This window comes from Dromiciops gliroides, chromosome 4, assembly GCF_019393635.1.
Source record: "Dromiciops gliroides isolate mDroGli1 chromosome 4, mDroGli1.pri, whole genome shotgun sequence".
In the NCBI taxonomy this organism is placed as follows: domain Eukaryota; kingdom Metazoa; phylum Chordata; class Mammalia; order Microbiotheria; family Microbiotheriidae; genus Dromiciops; species Dromiciops gliroides.
This window is the reverse complement of record NC_057864.1, coordinates 105,935,041-105,954,951: the sequence shown is the minus strand read 5'-3', so window position 1 is coordinate 105,954,951 and position 19,911 is coordinate 105,935,041. Positions and strand designations below refer to the sequence as shown.

At 44.4% G+C, this 19,911-nt stretch overlaps 1 protein-coding gene across 1 annotated transcript in view; it reads right to left on the bottom strand.

Annotated features, from left to right (window-relative positions):
* Positions 1 to 17,631, bottom strand: part of MAPKAPK2 (MAPK activated protein kinase 2) — a 67,335-nt gene extending 49,704 nt beyond the window's left edge. Inside the window, exon 1 of the mRNA XM_043962487.1 lies at positions 16,955 to 17,631. Within this exon, the coding sequence (XP_043818422.1) occupies positions 16,955 to 17,302 (348 nt within the window). The 5' untranslated portion in view covers positions 17,303 to 17,631. The remainder of the gene's footprint in view (positions 1 to 16,954) is intronic.
* Positions 17,632 to 19,911: the final 2,280 nt, after the last annotated feature.

Here is a 19,911-nt window from a genome sequence, read left to right as displayed (position 1 = left end):
TCATTAGCCTATAGGTCCATGGCATAGTTGGATTAGAAATCAAAATTCTGTTTTAAAAGTTCAAGTGGTAAGGGAAGAAGCTGGGTGAAATGAACAGGGCCTAGGGAGAAGCCATTCAATTTGTGATGGTGGTAATAATAATAATAATAATAATAATAATAATAATAATAATAGTATTTAAATAGTTCCTTGAGATTTGCAAAGTGTGCATGTGTATATATAGCATATTTTTATATATATATATACACACACACACACACACACATACATACATACATACACAAATTTCATTTGATCTACACAACAACCCTGTGAGGGGGATCCTATTATTATCTCCATTTTACAGATGAGGAAACTGAGGCTGAGAGAGGTTAAAAGACCTACTCAGAGTCATACAGCTAAGTAAATATCTGAGTTGGGATTTGACCTCAGGTCTTTCCGAGTACAGGTAGAGCACTCTATTTCCTGCACCAACTGGCTACTTACTTTAAGAAGCCAAAGGAGGGGCAGCTAGGTGGCACAGTGGATAAAGCACCAGCCCTGGATTCGGGAGGACCTGAGTTCAAATCTGGCCTCAGATACTTGACACTTACTAGCTGTGTGACCCTGGGCAAGTCACTTAACCCTCATTGCGAAGAAGGAAGAAGGAAGAAGAAGAAGAAAGAAGCAGAAGCAGAAGCAGAAGCAGCAGCAGCAAAAGGACTTTGAAAATTGATTTTACAAATTGGCAAAAAATCTGCCTATTGGTTAATATTATTGCAGTCATCTACATTAGGTATTACAAGAATCATTGCTCCATACTGACACCGAAGTACCCAATATCCCAGAAACTGCCAGCATCCAGGGCTGCCTCATTTTCATCGGTCTTCTCATCAAATACCTTTCAAATAGGTAAGACATACATTATAAGAGGTTTGTTTGGTAGAAGGGATGAAAGCATGATGAACAGAGTACAAACTTTAGAGCCAGGAGAAACTTCAAATTCTATCACTTTTCAAGTAAGGAAACTGAGGCCTCAGAGATAGTGATTTGCCCAAATTCACCCAGATCATTAATGGCAGAAGACAGAGCCCTGGTCTGCAGAGTCCATAATCTAGTTGTTCTTCTCACTATATCAGGTATCGACTTACACTCTCATCTAGTCTCCTTTGTGACCAATGGGATAGATTTCTCAGAGTCAAAGGTACTGTTTTTAGCATGGAAATAGCCTCCTTATTCAAGGATCAATAAACCCATAGGTTTGGCCTCAATGGCTTGGTTTTCTATCCAAACAAAGTAATCAGGAAGCCCTCTTCTACTACTATTTTGACACTCAAGAGTGAGATCCAGCAGTTACTCTGAAGTAACTAATGGGAGAAATAGAGTACTATAGACCCACTAAGGGGTGACATGGGAAGTATTGAGGCATAATGGAAAGAGCTCTAGCTAAGAAGTGCAAAGACTTGAGTTGTCTTAGCTCTACCCCTTACTTGCTGAGTGGTTATGCCCAATTCATTCACTTTGCTGGTCCTCAGTTTTCTTCTCTGTCAAACAAGGATGTTGAACTACATCATCCATAAACTCCCCTTCCAGCTCTGGCAACCTATGTTTCTGATGCTCAGTCTGTTCCCTCCAATACAAGATTTCCAAGGAGAGGAAGGATGTCTCTGCTGCTGAAGCAGAAAAGGAAGAGCCCTGGAAGGAAACAGAGAGGTGAGGGGAAACCCTGAGGGGGACTTGTGGTCAGGGACTGATTACAAGAACAAGAACCTAGTTAGGAGAAACAGAGGGTGCCAATCTGAGTCAGCAGATAGGGGTGGGGGAGGAAAAAGAAGGTGCTCTATATCTCTAGATCCACTTGTAATGGACAGGGAGTATTTGCAAAGGGAGAAGCTGGTAAAGAGCAACATTCAATAATGGTGATGGTGATGGTGACAAAGAAGACAAAAAGAATTTATACAGCAATTCAAGGTTTGCAAAGCACTTTATACATGTTATCTCATTTATTCTTCTCAACAACCCCGGAAAGCAGATGCTCTATTATCCTCATTTTCAACCTACTAGAATCACATACCCCCACATACATAGCCTCAGACACCCTCAGAGAACTCCCGGCTCTATCATGATGTGCTAGTAGAGTAAGAGTCACGCTCCCATCCCCTCCATGGGAACAGCATCAACATACTACCCTTGAGTACTCCCACTTCCATGCAATCCTCCCTGCCCAAGAGATTGATTCAATCCACTGACATTTATGGAGCTGATGCTACCTCTCATCAGCTCAGCACTTAAGTTTCCAAAGGCTTTTTATATCCATTCTCCAGCAGGCTACAGCAGACATTATCTACCCATTTTCTAGAGAAAGGCTCAGATAGGTTAGATGACTTGCCTAAGGTTACACACTGAAAGGATCAATCATAAGGCTTTAGAGCTAGAAAGACTCTCGGGATCCTCTAGGACAGAGGTTCTTAACCAGCTGTCCAGGGATAAATTCCACAGGGTCTGTGAACCTGAAAGGGGAGGGGAATTACATCTCCATGTGACTGATATTTAGCATTTCCTTCTATTATGAATTAAAGCAACAAAATGCTATTTTTGAGAAAAGGTTCCTAGACTTCACCAGACTGCCAATGGAGCCCAAGACACACACAAAAAACTTAAGAACCTCCTTCATTTGACAAATAAGGAAACTGAGGCCCAGAGAGGAAATGGCTCACCCAAGGTCACAAAGGCAATAAAGAGTAGAGCCAGCATTCAAACTGGAATCCTCGAGATCTTAACAACTGATGACATGATGGAACTAGGACTCAAATGTCAAATCCAGTGATCTTTCAGCCTAGCAGATTCCACAATTTATTATCCACTGAAGGGGGCTGGGGGGAAAAGAAAACATCCTAAGGACCCACATAGCTACAATACATAAATATTCCTCAAATCTCCTGGAAAGTGGTCCATTTTCAATTCAAAGAACAAGAGGATGAAAGGAGACATGGACATGGTTCCTGACTTCAAAGAGCATGCAATCAAATATCAGAGACACTACATAGATCTTCATAGACCAGACACTAGGTAGTGCCAATGGACCACTGGACTGAATTAAAATGCAAGTGAATTTCAAAATGGTGGCAAATGTAGAGTCTTCCATTTGGATTCCCAAAAAAAATCAGTATCATAAGTGTAAGATGGGGAAAACATGGTGAGAAAGTGGTTTATCTGAAAAAGGTCTGAGGGGTTTATTAGACAAATTCCACATGTGATAACTGACATGGCAGCCAAAAGAGCTCATGCAATCTTGGAGTGAAATAAAGGAATGAATTCTCCAAAAAAGGAATCTACTGTTCCATCAGAGTATTGTGACCAGGTCTGGGCACCACATTTTAAGAAGGATATTTCTAAGACAGAGATCAGGGTGACCAGAAAAGTGAAAGGCCTTGAGTCTATGCCAAATGAAAACTGGTTGAAGGAACCAGGTGATATTTAGCCTAGACACAACTCAGAGGGGGGAAAATATGTATCTTTAAATATTTTAAAGAGCCATCATGTGGAAGAAGAATTCATTAGTCCTGCCTAGAGGAAAGAACAAGGAACAAGGGGTAGAAATTGGAAAGAGGCAAATACATACTCAATAAAATGAAAAACGTCCTAATGATTAGTTCAAGTCAAAAGGGGGGGGCAGCTAGGTGGTGCAGTGGATAGATCACTGGCCCTGGAGTCAGGAGTACCTGAGTTCAAATCCGGCCTCAGACACTTAACACTTACTAGCTGTGTGACCCTGGGCAAGTCACTTAACCCGATTGCCTCACTAAAACAAACAAACAAACAAACAAAAAAAAAAAACCAAGTCAAAAGGGAACGAAACTGCCTGGAAAGGGAGCGAGCATCCCGCACTGAAGGTCTTCAAAGCAAAAGCTAGGTGATACTTGTCAGGCATATAATAACAGGGATTCCTTTTCCAGGCATAGATTGAACCAAATGGCTCATTTGAGGTTCTTTCCAACTCTGAAATTCAGTGAATGAGTCAGTTTGTCAGAATGAACAGACCACTAACCTCTGGATCTCAGTGATACAAGAGGTGAGGAAGATGGCTTTTCTTCCCAAACTTTGCTGACCTAAGTGATGTGGAAGATGTGAATAAGAATCCATGACCTCAAAGAAATTCTGATCTCAGGGGGAGCTGGGGTGGAAGAGATGGAAGAGATAGGGGCTGGTATCAGGAATAAAGCATACATAAAGCCATAAAGACAAAATACAAAAAGTATATTAGGAAGACATAACAATACAAGGAAAATTCAGGAGGGAAACTTTTGTCATTTCGGATAAAAAGGGAAGCCGGGAAGCCTTCAAAGAATCGTAGATTTAGGGTGGAAAGGGACCTTTAAAGGTCATCTGGTCCAAGTTCCACATCATGAAATGAAAAGATAAGAAGAGGGCATGAGATAAGGCGGGAGAAGAGGAAGAAAACTGAGGAAGGAGAAGAGGAAGAGAAAGAACATGGAGATGGGAAAGTGGGAACAACAGAAAAGCCACCCTGGCCAGAGTTTAGGGAAGGAGTAATAAAGATCTAGCTGGAAAAGGTAGGCTGGGGTCAATGCCAAGTAGCCTGGCATTCAACTAAGAATGGTAGAATTTGCCCAGTGAGCAATGGGGAATTGTTAAAAGTTAAGCAGCGACAGAATCAGAGCTGGGCTTTAAGAAAATTCACCTGGCAACATTCCCAAAAGGTGAAAGAATCAGAGGATCAAGAATTTTGAGCTAGAATGAAATTCAGAAGTCCTTGGCTTTAATCCCTTCATTTTACAGAAGAGGAAGCTGAGGCCCAGCAAAGTCAGGTAACTTGCCCAAAGGTCACACTTTTCACTATACCACTCTAAAATGTTATAAAGGAGCCTTTACACCATAGCTGAGACTTGAACAGGGTGGAAATGAACAAGAAAAAGCTCTCTACTGTGGCCACAATTAACAGGAAAGAAGTTGAAAACATCAGGATGATGATAACATCCAAATCTCCGTGCTCAGGTTATCCAACTCCTGGCAAACTGTAGTTGCTGGTGGTTTCCCTTTAAGAAGAAAAGCCTGGGAAGCCTAACTGGAAGAAAAAAGGAGAGATGGGATGGATCCTGACCAGGGGCACTCCAACCCCTAGAAGACTACCTTTCCCGCTATTTTTGTGCCCTTAAATATACAAACCCCACTGTTTCCCACAGAAAATCCCAATTTCTGGAGAATAAGGTAGAGCCATTAGACCTCTGAACCTGGGGTCCTTTAGTGGAATGTTCACCCTTAAGCTCAAGACTGAGCCCAATAGTCACCTGCCTCTACTCCCACTTCTACAGAATGGCTTCCTTTGTAAGGTTAATAGAGCCAGATGGCTTTACCTCAGATTAAACTTTATCTCTTGTCAGTTCTTCCTAAAATAGGATTTAAGAAGCTGGGAAGTAAATTTAGTAGAGAAACCTTAATTCTAGAGTTTTCCCCAACTTGGCCTGAGTTTTCTCACCAGCTAATGAAATAATGCTTACACATGCCACCCTCTCCCCCACCCCAACCAGTCCTACCTCCCCCAAAGAGGGAAAGAGTAAAGGAAAGCTAACCCTGGCAACATAAAACGCTCTCTGGGCAACAAAGATGTGGGGCAGAAGTGAACAGCAGACTCCCAACAGTATCCAATAGTTTGTTTCTCTCCTCTCTGGAGACCGATGCGAGAGACACACTCTAACATATGAATATCCATATCATAAACCTTAGGAAAGAGGGGAGAGGGAGGACAGTCATTTTGGTCTTTCATCACCTACTCAACAGTCCTCAATGACTCCCGACTTTCTACCACATCCAGTCCAAACCACCCTTTATTATCTCCTCCTCCTTCTCTTGCTCTGACCCACTGAAACAATCTTATTTCCCATGACTCCCCTAAATGGGCCATATTTTCAGCTTGGGTCTGTCTCCTCCCTGGCCCCTAAACACTCATTTCTATGTCTTTGCCTTTGCTCTTATTTCCCCCACTAATCCAAACCTTGCTGTATAGACCAAGTTCTGTCCTTTCAATGATTCCTTCTTCCCTGGTTATCCTATCCTCCAAAGGATTTCCTCCTACATTTATAGATCTGTCCTAGCCGATTCAATCCTCAGTCCTCCTTTACATACTGTCTGACGTGATCTCCAGTTTCACCAGTTAAACTTATTTCCCAGGGGCAGCTAGGTGGCGCAGTGGATAGAGCACCGGCCCTGGAGTCAGGAGTACCTGAGTTCAAATCCGACCTCAGACACTTAACACACACTTACTAGCTGTGTGACCCTAAGCTAGTCACTTAACCCCAACTGCCTCACTAAAAAAATAAAAATAAATAAACTTATTTCCCTAATTAGATTATGAACTCCTTGAGGGCAGGGTCTTCTTTTGTATCCTTTACACTTCTAGGCCTAATAAATGCCTACTAATTAATTCAGATATTTATCTAGATGGCTTCACTAACCTTTGATACTCAACTCTTCACTTTGCCTGCTCCACACCCCCTTCTCTAATCACACCCTAGCTGGAGAATGTTTTAAAAGCTGACCCAGAGTAGTCACCAAGGTAACCACAAGCAGCTGGTCAGATAGCCCCCCCTACCCCCCTTAAGCAGGGAAGGAGTAGGGAAGGTGGTAAAAGGAGGAAGGACACAGAATATTACTGTCAAACATAGAAGAGAAGTAGCAAAAAGAGAGCTTGTCTTGAAGAATCTTACTTAGATCCCCAGTGGAAAGGAATGAGTTTTTTCAGCAATCTAAACATGAGGAGCTTAAAATTACAATTTCCTTTTCTCCTCACCATCCTCAAATGACTAGGAGAAACTTTTGGGTGCTCTCTGATCAGAGTTAGTAGGTAGAGAAAAAGAAGAGATGGAGGGATGAACCCTTCGTAGTCTTTCTAGCGGAGTACCTCAGTCTGGGCATGTGCTTGGAGTGGAGGGTCCTTTCAAAGCAAACTGCATTCCTGAGATGCTCCAAGTTCCCTGAATGTGACCTCCAATTCCAGGGAGCCCTGAGACTTTGGGGGGGGGCGTTGAGGGAAGGCCAGAGATGGCAAGGAGCCAGACAATACTGTCCTTCAAAAGGTAGGCAAGGACTCTTTACCCAAAGAGGCCTTCCTGCCATGACACTTCAGGACATCTCCTGCTGGCAGAGGAGTCCTGTGAGCTTTCTTCTAAGAACTACAAAAACAAGGGAAGGAGGCCCAGGTTGGGGGAGAGAGGAGAGAGGGTAAAACTATTCCAAGGGCAGGGGCCAGTGCACAGGCTCCTTCTGGCAGAGTTAAAAATAAACTCTTAGCACTCCCTGCCCTGCCCCTCCCCTCCAGAGGCCAATGAGCCTTGGCAGATAAATCTCTCCCTTCAGAGGAAATGAGGCCCCAGGGGTGGTGGGGCAGCACTGGAGACAGGGACAAACTATATAACTTTAGCTGAAGGCATGAGGCCCTGAATTCTTACCTCCTGGCTACCACCATCATCCCATGCCATGCCAACTCAAAACCCTAATGACAGAACAAGTCTATAGAACACCTCTATATTTCTGCCACAATTAACAGTGCCAACGCCTGCTCTGGGGACCAAAGAGATGGTGAGAAGCAAACAAAGTCAAACTAAAGAAAAATAATTTACCCCAAACTGGCACCAGAAGGTAATTCTAAACACTTGTAACTGGCACTGTCCAGACTGCTGAGGCCTCCTGGAACCCCAGTCAGGAGGAGGAAGGAGGAGCCTGCTGAACCAGCATTTCACCCAGTAATAGGGAGAATTCTGAAGCCAGGCAGATGGAATGGTGCTCAGAGGAAATTTCTGCAACAGGGACCTGACAGGCCCCTATGACGCATGAATCAGGCAGCACCATGCCTGGGCCCAGTTATTCTTGGAAGCCATCAAGATGAGGTCACACTGTGAGGACTGTAACCTGAAGCCCCACTCCATGGTAGTGGTGAAGAAAGTTGGGAGCAGACGCAGGAAAAGCCAAAGCAGGAGCCTTCCTCAGGGAGCATTTCTAAGCCAAAGAGCAGGCAGGGTGAGGGCAAGCCCCCCAAGTTCTCCTCCTCACCCCACAAACAATTCCTGGCAGAGGAAGCTTATTCAGGGTACAAGTCATGGAGCAGAGAAGTTGGCACAGCTGAAAGCTCTACCAACCTTCCAACCACTCTCCTCCTCATCCTCCTCTCATCCTTCCCTTGGGGGCACTTGAGGGGGAAAGGCAGACCCAATCAGCCTTTTCAAAAAAGCTTGTCAGGAGAGTACCAACCACATGGTTCTCTTCCCAGCACTCAGGATTGTGACTTGGTCCAACTCTACTGCACAGAGTCAGATGTGGAGAATGAGGAGGAAAGGAGAGAAGCAGAGGGAAAGGGAACTAGACAATTCAGCAGCCTGGCAGGAGGTGGCCCAGGAGTGAAATCTCAGGGGCCAGGCTGTCAGGGCAGACTGCAGTGGTGGCAGATTTCTTTTTAGCCAGCTGGGACAGAAGGGAGCAAGTAAGACAGTCCCCTAGCCCTGGGCATGATGCCAGACTGCAGATGTCCAGTGGGCTGGGAGCCCCATCACAATCTGGCTATCACAGCAACAGAAAAGTGGTCAATACACCACATATACACACAGAGACAAGGCAGAGTCCTAAGCCACAGTGAAATCAGAAAGGGTTTAAGTGGTCAAAGATTCCCTTCTTGACTCAAGTCAACAGAACGATCCCTTTATCTAGTCTCACCTCTTCCTTACAGGGACACCTAGCCGTCAGGTTGTAACTTCACAATGGCTTCAGGGAACACAGAAACAGAGATGGACCAGCCAAAGTTATAGTCCTCAGCACTATGGAATCTATTTCAAGAGCTGGAAGGCGCCTTACCTATCATCTAGTCCAGCCTGCACCTGAACAAGAATCCCCTCTAAAACATCCCCAACAAAAGTGGTTATGCCACCCTCACCTGAAGACCTCCGATGTGAAGTGATCATGCCACCTCCCCTGAAGGCTCCCAATCTAAAAGAGTCCATGCATCCCATTCCACTTTGGGATAATTAAGCTTAAATCGGCCTCTCCTCAACATCCACCCATAACTTCTCATTTTGTCCTCTGGCTCCAAGCAGAATAAGCTTAATCTCACTTCTAAAAAACATTCCCTCAAATATTTGAAGATATGCATCAAATACCCTGAAAGTCTTCTCCGCTCCAGGCTACATATCCCAAGTTCCTTCAACTGATCCTTTTAAAGCATGATGTCGTCCTGCTTCCCTTCCTCTTCACCCCCAACTCCTTGAGAGAAAACACAGAAGTCAATAACAGGTATTTTGCTGTGGTTTTCCCCTTTGTCCAAGCACCTTCCACTTTCCAAATGCTTTCTAGTATGCTCCTGCCACCTTGAACCCTTGAGGTTTCCAGTAAGGATGACCAAGGCCTTTCATGGAGGTTCAGGTTTCAAATGGACTAAAAGAGTTATTTAAGAAATGGAGGAGGTGTGTTACCAATAAGGACTGAGTCTCAGGGACACTTCACAACCTCCAACACAAGTTAACAGATAGCCTATTCTTTGATCTAAAAAACATGGTACAAGATTCAGAAATGCCTTCATGGCCAACAACTGACTCTACATTGCTCCCTATTCCCCATTCCCTCATCTCTGAATCTGAAGGTTAGAATCAAGACTTAACTGATCAAGATGTGCCACACTTAAAGAGATTGGCTTCATGAAGCCATGGATCAGAAAACTGTGGTAAAAGGGAAGTAGGCAAAAATTATATTTTTTTCTTCTTCCTCCTCTGCCCAGGGCCACCTGAGATATCTTGCTGGCACATCTGGAAAACCAAGAGTTCCACAAGACAGAATCCCATCTGCTTGTCTAGTCGGTCCAATTCTCCTTGTCAAGAGCTTTCAAATTCATTTTTCATGAGAATTTGGCAGTGGGGTAGGGGTAGAATGGGGGGCAAGAGGGAAGAGAATAGAAATACCTTTTCTTGTAAGTCAGAAGTGTCAAAAAACAAAGCCTACCACATTCAAAGGTAATTGGGAGGGGCAGCTAGGTGGCGCAGTGGATAAAGTACCAGCCCTGGATTCAGGAGGACCTGAGTTCAAATCCAGCCTCAGACATTTGACACTTACTAGCTGTGTGACCCTGAGCAAGTCGCTTTACCCCAACTGCATCACAAAAAAACCCCAAAAAGGTAATTGGGAAATATTTGACAAAATAAATAAAAATACAATAGATCATAGATAATGGTAATATATATTAATCTATTAATAGAGTGATATATTGATTTATTGGCTATTAATCAATCATATTGTTCATTATTAATATATAATTAATCTAGTAACATGATGGGGCAGCTAGGTAGTAAGTGCAGTGAGTAGAATGTCAGCTCTGGAGTCAGAAGGACCCAAGTTAAAATCCAGTCTGAGACATGTAATAGTTGTGTGACCCTGGGTTAGTCACTTAATTCTGTTTCCCTCAGTTTTCTATCTGAAAACTGAGCTGGAAAAGGAAATGGCAAACCACTGCAGTATTTTTGCCAAGAAAACCCCAAATGGGAGCCACAAATAGTTGAAAACGACTGAACAACAAATTAAAATAATCTATTAATAATCTATTTTCTAAGTGAATATGCAGTCTACAGGGATCCTAATGTATGGTTTAGAGGCGCCACTGATGTCAGTGCTCAAATGCCTACCACCTCAGAAGTTCCCACCCCCACCACTGGTGGAAGACCACTATTAAAAGTGGTCTCCCTTCCAAAGCACCGGAACCTCTCAAATAGCAACCAGACAACCAAGGGGGAAAGTTTTCCATTCCTTCACAGTTGTTAACACCCCATCCTCTGAAAAAGGAAATGTTTTAATTCTCCAGACACCCACTGATACCTGTAGTCTTGAGCCTTCAATTTAGGGCCTGCTTTTAGCCTCCTGTCTTTCACACCCATCTATCCTAGATGTTTGCTGAAGATTAGGTCTCGAGCGCCACCATGCCCAGAATTCATAACATGCACAGCACTGAGAAGTCTCAGGCTGGATCCTGTGCCACAGTATGCCAACAGCTCAACTGCATCAGAAAAAAAGCCAGAGATGGGTCTGACCTATATACAAGAGAATTTTGTTCTCAAGAAATTAAACAAATGAAAGGTTTTCACACAAACCTCAACACATTGTCCTCTTCCAACCTGACCTCTGTCTTCAGGGAAGGGGAAGGGATAAGCATTTACATATACCACATATTATTTCTTAGGCACTATGCCAAACCCTTTTTACATATATTATCTCATTTGATCCTCACAACAACCCTTTGAGGTAGGTGTCTTTATTATCCCCATTTCACAGTTGAAGAAACTGAAGCAAACAAGGGTTAAGTGACTTGACCCGGGTCACAAAGATTGTAAGTTTCTGAGGTTGGACTTGAACTTAAGTCTTTCTGACTCCAGGCCCAGCTCTCTGTCCACTGTACCCCCAGCTTCCAATTGCTTACTATCTTAACACTACCACTCCCTCTCCCCATATCTTATATGCAGAAGGTGTTGAAATGAATTTAAACTGAAACAAATTTTATAATATAGTCACTATTTGACCCTATCCAACCATAAGCACCCTCAGTTTTAGTCAAGCCACTGTCCTGAAAACGTGTTCCTTCTTTCTTTACCCAGGAGAGCTCTCCTCACTTAGAATGCCTTCCCCTAAACTTAGCCAAGTTTTATACTATGCACCCAAGGCTCAAGTCAATCGTACATTTTCAGGCTCCATTCACCCTAGATACTCTCCCTCTTCTCTGAACAACCTGAGGTAGGCCACATTACACTGCTTAGCACTTTAGGAATACCCAGTCTTGTATTCTCAGCAACGATCATTTACTTGTGTGTATGTATGTACATATGATATAATGGGCTGCAAGTTTAAGAAACCAGGATTCTTGTCCTTGTTCAGGCAACTCACTGCATGACCTTGGGCATGTCACCACCTCAATGGGCCTCAGTTTCTTCAATTGCTAAATGGCTGGACTGGATGACCCATCAAGTCCTTTCTAGTTCTAAATCTATCTACCATGACTATCACTGAACATTTTAGTATTCTGAGGTTATAGATTGAGATCATGCCTTATATTTCCATATACAAATCTAAAGAAAAAAAAGGAAAGAAATGAAGAGATAGTTACAGAAAGAAATGATGGAAAAAGACGAGAAACTACAGGTTCTTGTTTTCTCCAGTCTACACCATGGGAAGACAAACAGAGATAAGTTATGACAACATTCTGGAAACCTGTAGTTTATGAAGCAATAACATGCTTCAACTAACTAATCAGAGAATAGTGACAATAAGCTTGGCTTTAATTAAGTGTATCAAGCTAGTGTAGAAGAATAATTACTACACAATGGGGGCAGGGAGGAAGAGTAGGAGAGGGGAGTACAACTGAGAAACCAGAGAATCCCATCTGGGAGTATAACTGATTGAGCACATGTGAGTTGAGACTAGGATCATCACCAACCAGAAGAAAGGAGTTCAGGAGAGATGAGTTTTAATCATTTTGCCACAAACTAGCAGTATGGCTTCAAATAAGTCACCTCACTTCCCAGAATAGCAATTCCTTTTGTCTGTAAAACCAAGGCTTCAGAGGGCCGCATAAAGCAGGTGACAAGATGATCACTAAAGGTCCCTTTCCATTTTAAAATGATAGAATCCAAAGTATTTAATAAAAAGTTACATGGGCTCCAAGCACTGAGAGAAATTTTTGTTTTAAAACAATTAAAAACAATTCCTACGATAAAACACCAGCCCTGGATTCAGGAGGACCTGAGCTCAAATCCGGCCTCAAACACTTGACCCTTACTAGCTGTGTGACCTTGGGCAAGTCACTTAACCTTCATTGCCCACCAAAATAAATTAATTAATTAATAATAATAATAATAATAAAACAATTCCTAGGATTGATTTAAAGAAAAGCTTTTCAAATAGTAGCAAGAAGGAAACAGTGAGATGCTGGACTTGGAGTCTGAGTACCTACTGGAGTTCAAATCCCAGTTCCAGGATGCTCACACACACACACACACACACACACACACACACACACACACACAGAAAGAGCTGTATGACCTTGGACAAATCACTTACCTCCCTGGGTCTCAGGCTCTTCATCTATCTATAAAATCAAAGGGTTGGACATAAATGGCCTCTAAGTCTCCCTTGAGTTCTGGTTTAGAGACCCACAAACTTTGGACAATTTCCCATGACCTCGTCAAGACTCTTGCCTTGTGGGTTCCTCACCTACATTTCAAAGTAACATCTCTGGTGAGAACAGCATGTGTCAGGCTCAAAGGGAGCATGGTTTAACAGTGAAAAAAACACCCTTTAGCATCACAGCTATGACTGAGGGGCCTAAAAGGGTAAAGTCAATGACAGCTGGGGAGGAGGAGTGAGTTTCAACATGGGAAAATGTCCTAATTTCATCTCAAATGCTTATCGTCTGGGTAACTGGTCAACCTCTTTGAGCCTCAGTTTTCTTGTCAGCAAAATCGAATACTTTCCCTACTTGATTCACAAGGGAGTGGATGAAAAGCAATTTACAAACTCTAAAACAGTATTTATGTTTTCAAGATTTGCTTGGGGTAGGCGGTGGGGGAGATGGGTAAAGGATGTATTTAAGGACTAAAGTCAGACCTTCTATAGCCCATAGTCATAAAGTCAAGCATTTAGAGCTAGAAGGGATCCAGAAGTCATCTTAGTCCAACACCAGCATTTAACAGATGAAGAAAACTGAAATGACTTGCCTAGAGTCACACAGCTGGGAAGTACCAAAGATAGAATTCAAACACAGGTTTGCCAGGCTCCACATCCCTGTCTCTAGAATGATAAGTAGGAAAGAAAAAAAAAACCACGTACTTAGCAAGAGCAAGGAGGATATGACAAGGTAAGACCACAATACCCACCAAAACACATTTAAAGGTTAGCTAGAAAGGAACAAAGCTGGTCATTTTTTTTAAGCCATCACTTAACAGGAATGAGAGGTCACTAGACCACAGACAAGGCTCAGAGCATCATAACAACTTTAATTTCCCATCACCAGGCACAGCCACAAAGGGGTCCCATCCATAGCACCCATCTCTACCCAGAAAATATACACTTCAATAAGCCAATCAACATTTGGGAAGCCTCCAATTCTAACCCTTCCTCTCAGCCCAGGCTTTCTCCCAACTCACCAGTCAAGCTAAGGCAACTACTTTTGATCTCCAAGCTCCCCAACTTCACACACAAAACTAATATTTTAAAATATGATCTCCCTTATCAGCACAAGAGATTAATCAAAAGTCAGGATCTTTCATGTGTATTTCCAGAGCACCATTCTTCAGAACAAGATTCCCCCCTTCCCCTCCTCCCCCTGTAATTATGTCTTAACCAATATTTGGATATGGTGTAGCTGTTGACACTGCTGCCGCTCTCCTGATGCCTCACCCAGGCTTTCTTCCTCTGTTATTAAGTTTTTACACAATGAAGTGTGGGAAATGTGCAATTTAACAGTTGAGTCAACTCATGAGATCTAGAAGCAGGCTGTCTGTCAAAACACAGTGACTTCACTCTCCTCACCCACTTCTAACCTGAAGAGAAGGATAAATTATGCTCATAAAAACCCATTGTGCTAAAAGTGTCATTTAAAACAGTCGGAGATTCTCCTTTCAGGACCACAAGGAAAAAGATGTTGAAAAGGCAAAGTCACTTTCCTGATAATTAGAAGAGAAATTTCAATCTTCTCTCTAACCAACCCAACCCCCACCCCCCAACCAACACAAAAATCAATTAGTAAATGTTTCAAAGGCTTTTGGTAGATTACATAGACTATCCAGGCCTTTTATTTCTATGATAAGAGCTTTGTTTTGATATCTTTATACAGTATTTTCATTTCTCTGGGAAAAGCTCAAACAACTCATATCCCTGAACAGCTGATGGCCAAGCTCTCCTGGGAAGAAGAATCTGTCCCAGGCTTAACACTGTGAGTTAAAGTGGTCAAACTTTGCATTCTTCCCCAAGGTCATAACTCTAGTTTCTCCTCCCCCACAATGGACTGAAAAAGAAAACTGGTTTAGGAGACATTCTGAAAAGGAATAAATAGGTCATTGGTAGCTTATATTTTGTCCCTTCGAAAGATCGCTCTTCACAACCTTCAAAACTCAGAACATCCCTTCAGCTTAGATTTAGAGAAACGTGGAACTACAAAAGAGAATTTGAAAGTAATTTGGCCAGTTTGAGAAAAAAAAAACAACCACTCATCTTTTGAGCTAGTTAGTACATATCTACAGCCAAGAAATCTGTTTTGATGTGCTGTCCCTCAGAAGGAATAATGGCTACTCCAGCAAGAGTTTAGGCACCTTTTTAAAAATAACTACTTTGGGAAGGAAGGATGTTAACACTAACAATTGACATCCACCACTTCACCAGTTTACAAAGTGTTTTACCTCCATTATCTCGTTTGATGGTTACAACTATTCAGTGAGGGAGGAACTGTAGATACTATCTTTATTTTACATCCTAGGAAACTGAGACTCAACGTCACTAATTGAGGAAGTGACAAAGCCAGGATTCAAAACCCAGGTCTTCTGTTGACTCTTTCCCACGACAACACAACTGTCCCCTCGTATAAACAAGGACTTTTCCCCTCTCCTCCAATCACCAAGATACCTATCAAAAACAGACCAGAAGATGGAAGTGTTTGACCTTCAGAGAGGTGCCTGCCTCCTTTTAAAACCTCTATGGGAAGCAAACTCACAGTGAAGATTCCCCTTAACTTGCCCCTGGCTCTGACGAGAGGCTGCTTTGTCCCAACACGGTATCTCCAAGGCCAGACTCCTCGCCTCCCCGGCTGCTTTCTTGTGCTTCCCGACCACCCTCCCCCCCCCCCCATCCTCCTTCATAAAGCTGAAGCAATTCTTGATGGAAAGACACACAAAATCTCTCTCTTCTCTAAGGTTTCAGGAGATGCTTCGTTCCACCCCACACACCTCATCAAGGATTTACTAACAACTTCAAAAAAGCCAAGTCAAGGTGTACATAATAATTTTGATCAGTGGAACTACGAAAATAGCAGATAGAGTATCATAGCCTCCCTCTCTGGAGTGGTATGGGGTTGGGGGGTGGACATTGAGAAAGGGAAAAAGCATACTGGCCAAAACAAATCACCCTCCCCCACCCATGGGTCTAAGGCGGGGTTCCCCCTCCGGAATCTCCGGTCTGGCACCTCTCTAGGCCAATGCATTTGAAGTAGAAGAGAGAAGACTTTTACTCTAGAGGGCAAGGGAAGTGAAATCACACATTCCGGCTCCCAAATAAGGAAAGAGGCAAAATAAACCTCTACGATCCGACTTCTCCAAACCAACCAACCAACCAGCTCAATGAGTAATGGGCCTTTTGTGCCGGCAGAGAGAGAGAGAGAGAGAGAGAGAGAGAGAGAGAGAGAGAGAGAGAGAGAGAGAGAGGCAAAGGGAAAGGAAGGGAGGGGGAGGAAGAGGAGGGGAAGGAAAGAGATAGGGAGAGGCAGAGAGAGGGGATATGGGGAACCACAACCCCTTAAAATCACTTCCTTGAGACCGACCACGGGTGTTAAAGCAGAAGCGATCTGACCATGTAGATTCAAATGAAGCCCGCTCAAACCCCAAAATGGCATAGTCCTCCCCAGTCTCTTTGGAGTTCACCACTATACTAACTCCCTAAGGTGACCGGAAACTGTCCCGCGATCACAGGGACACCAAAAATCTGCTCTGACCTTCCCCTCCCCCAAAGTCACACACTCCACAATAACTCCCAACAATAACACCTCCTCCCCCCCCCCCCCGCGCAGCCTCTCTACCCCTCCCCCTCCTTGCCTTGGGGGGCTCCCAGGAAAGAGCTGGGGGAGAAAGGAGGATCAGGTAGATCTTTTTAAGCAGTTTCAGGCTTCTCCCAGCAAGGTGGCAGTCGCCCTCTGGAGTCCCCTCCTTCTCCTCCCGGGCCGCAAACTTACTTTGAGGGCGAATTTCTCCCCGGTCTTCTTGTTGAAGATCTGCAAAACTTTCCCGTTGATGCCAAGCCCGAGGACCTGGCTGGTGACCTTGTAGTCATCCGTGATGGCATTCTTCTTGATTTGCAAGCTCGACTTGACATAGAACTGAGGGAACTGCTGGGGGGGCTGGGGGGGCGGCGGCGGCTGCGGCTGTTGCGGCGGCGGTGGAGGAGGCGGCGGCGGCGGCGGCGGCAGAGGCAGCACCGGGGGCTGGGGCTGGGAGGGGGGCTGGGGCTGCTGGGGCGGGGGTGGCGGCGGAGGGTTGGGGAACAGCACGGGCGGGGTCTGGCCCGGCGAGTTAGACAGCATGGTGCCGGGAGACCGGGGAGCGGGAGGAGGAGGAGGAGGACTCGGGGCCGTCTCCTCCTCCGGCCCTGGACGGGGCCCCCGCCAGCCCCCGCCCGGCTGGGAAGTTTGCTCCCCGGCGGCGGCAGAGCCGGCTTCCCCAAACCAGCTCAGCCCGGGCTCCAGGCTCGGCCCGTCGGCGGCTTCCGTCGGTCGGTCAGTCCGTCCGTCCGGGCGTGCGGACTCGCGCCTGCCCCCCGGGGGGCCTGGCGCTGCGGGAAGCCGCGCGGGGACGGCTGGGGGCCGGCCCGGGGGAAGCTCAGCGCCACAATGTATCCAGCCCCGGGGCCCGGCGGCCGCGTCAGAGCCTCGGCTTCGCCGGGGACGGCCCTTAAAGGGGAGGGCCAGGGGGGCGGGGTTTGGAGCCTGTGAGGGGGGGTGGGGAGGGGGTGGGACGGACCAAGGGTAGGGGTGGGGGAGGGGAGAGGGAACCCTTAAAGGGAAGGATCCGAGACTAGGTTTGGAGTTATAAGCGGTCGGGAGAACCTGAGGAGGGAGAAGAGGAAGAGAGAATCGAAAGAGAAGGCTTCTTCGAGGCCAGCTCTACACAAAGGGAAAGGGAAGCTTCCGAGTAATTCTACTCGAAAGCCCACTTTGTATTCAATTGTGTGATTCCTATTCTGGCATCCGAAGCTATGGCTGGGGAAGGGGAAGGGGGAGGGGGCGGGGGAGCAGGGGAGGAGGAGGAGGGGGAGGAGACCCTGGACAGCTCTGACTGCAGAGAATGAGAGACTGGCTCCCTTTCGGCTCTGATGTTCTATGGCTTTGTGACTCGGGCTCATAACTGGCTCAGATAAGGAGGGAACGAAAGATGCAAAGAATCATAGGATTAGAGCTAGAAGTGACATTAGATGTCATCTGGTCCCCTACCCCTTTATTTTGTAGAGGAGAAAGAAAACAGAGTCCCGGCGGAGGGGAATCAGTGACTTAGCCAAGATCACACTGGCAGTAAATATCAGAGCCAGGATCTAAACCCAGGCTTTCTACCCCCAAATCACAAGGCATCACAAGATGCCTTCCTTCGTCGGACTCTGCCAGCTTTTAAGAAAGACTGTGACATTACAAAAAGGAAAAGGAAAGCGGGTCTCTGGCGGGAAAAGGAGTGTAAAAAACATGAGTTTCTGGAGGGACAATAAAGACTGCTTGATAGTTATTCATTCAATAGACGTTAAGTAAGTACCTCAAGCGAGGAAAACACTGTGCTAAAGTTAGTGGCAGAACATTGAACTTGATGTCCTGAGATCTGGGTTCAAATCTTGCTTCCTGTCTTCTGCCTTCTTTCATTTACTTCCCTGTGAGTCAAAACCTCTCGGAAGATCATCAGTTGCCTTCTTTTGTAAAATGGGGATATCGAAAACAGACCAGAAGATGAAGGGTTTGACCTTCAGAGAGGTGCTTCCTTTTAAAACCTCTAAGAGAAGAAAACTCACTGTGATGATTCCTTTCACCTGTTTCAGAAAGAGGAAGGGGCAAAGGATTTGCCCATTTCACAAAGGTTGTGGAAGCAAAACCTTTGCAAACTTTAAACAAAAATATAAAAGTGGTTCCTGCCCTAAAAGAGCTTACCTAGCTCCCTAGCCAGGGTTTCCCATCAGTTGTGGAATGGCTAAACATGCTGTGGTATATGATTGTAATAGAATATTATTGTGCTATAAAGAAATGACAAACAGGATGATTTCAGAAAGGCCTGGAAAGACTTATATGAACGGACACATAGTGAAGTGAGCAGAACCAGGAGAAAGTTGTACACAGTATAGTTCAGTGATTGACAGTTAATTCTCAGCAATACAATGATCCAAGATAATCACAAAAGACTCATGAAGAAGCATTACTATCTGCCTCCAGAGAAAGATCTGATATTGTCTGAATATAAATTGAAGCATGCTTTTTTCACTTTTCTTTTAATCAAGTCTCCTTGTACAAAATTACGAACATGCAAATGTTAGACATAAATGCACACATATAACCTACATCTGATTGTTTTCCATGTCAGGGAGGGGGTAGAGGAGGAAGGAATAGAATTTGGAACTCAAAACTTTAAATAAAAATGTTTTAAAAAAAAAAAGAAAGAAGGTCGCTAAATTGGGTTTTAAACTACAGAGATAATTTCAATGATGATGATACTACAGACAAGTCGTTTGAATCAAATGTTGGAAATTCCAGAATTCTCTGGCCTTGAATCCTAGCACCTGGAAGAGTGCCTTTCATATACTAAGCACTTAAATGTTTGATCTGAAATGAATTGCTAGATCCATGGCAATCGGCCTGGAAGAAGGTATCAAGTACAATGCCCCAGGGATCCATTCTTGGCCCTGTTGAATTCAACTTAACAAGCATTTACTCAGTGTATTGTACTAGGCTGTAGACATGATGACAAAATGAAAATCAGTTCCTGCCCTCAAGGGGCTTATATTCTAGGTGTACCCTTTCATTGTCCAGGAAACACTCCAAACTAGATTTTAAAGAAATTATACATATATCTCTATATACACATAGAAATAGATATGTATGGAGGAAGCAAGGACAGGTTATAGAGCATAAATTCAAAAGTGTTATAACCCTTTGGGGAGCTA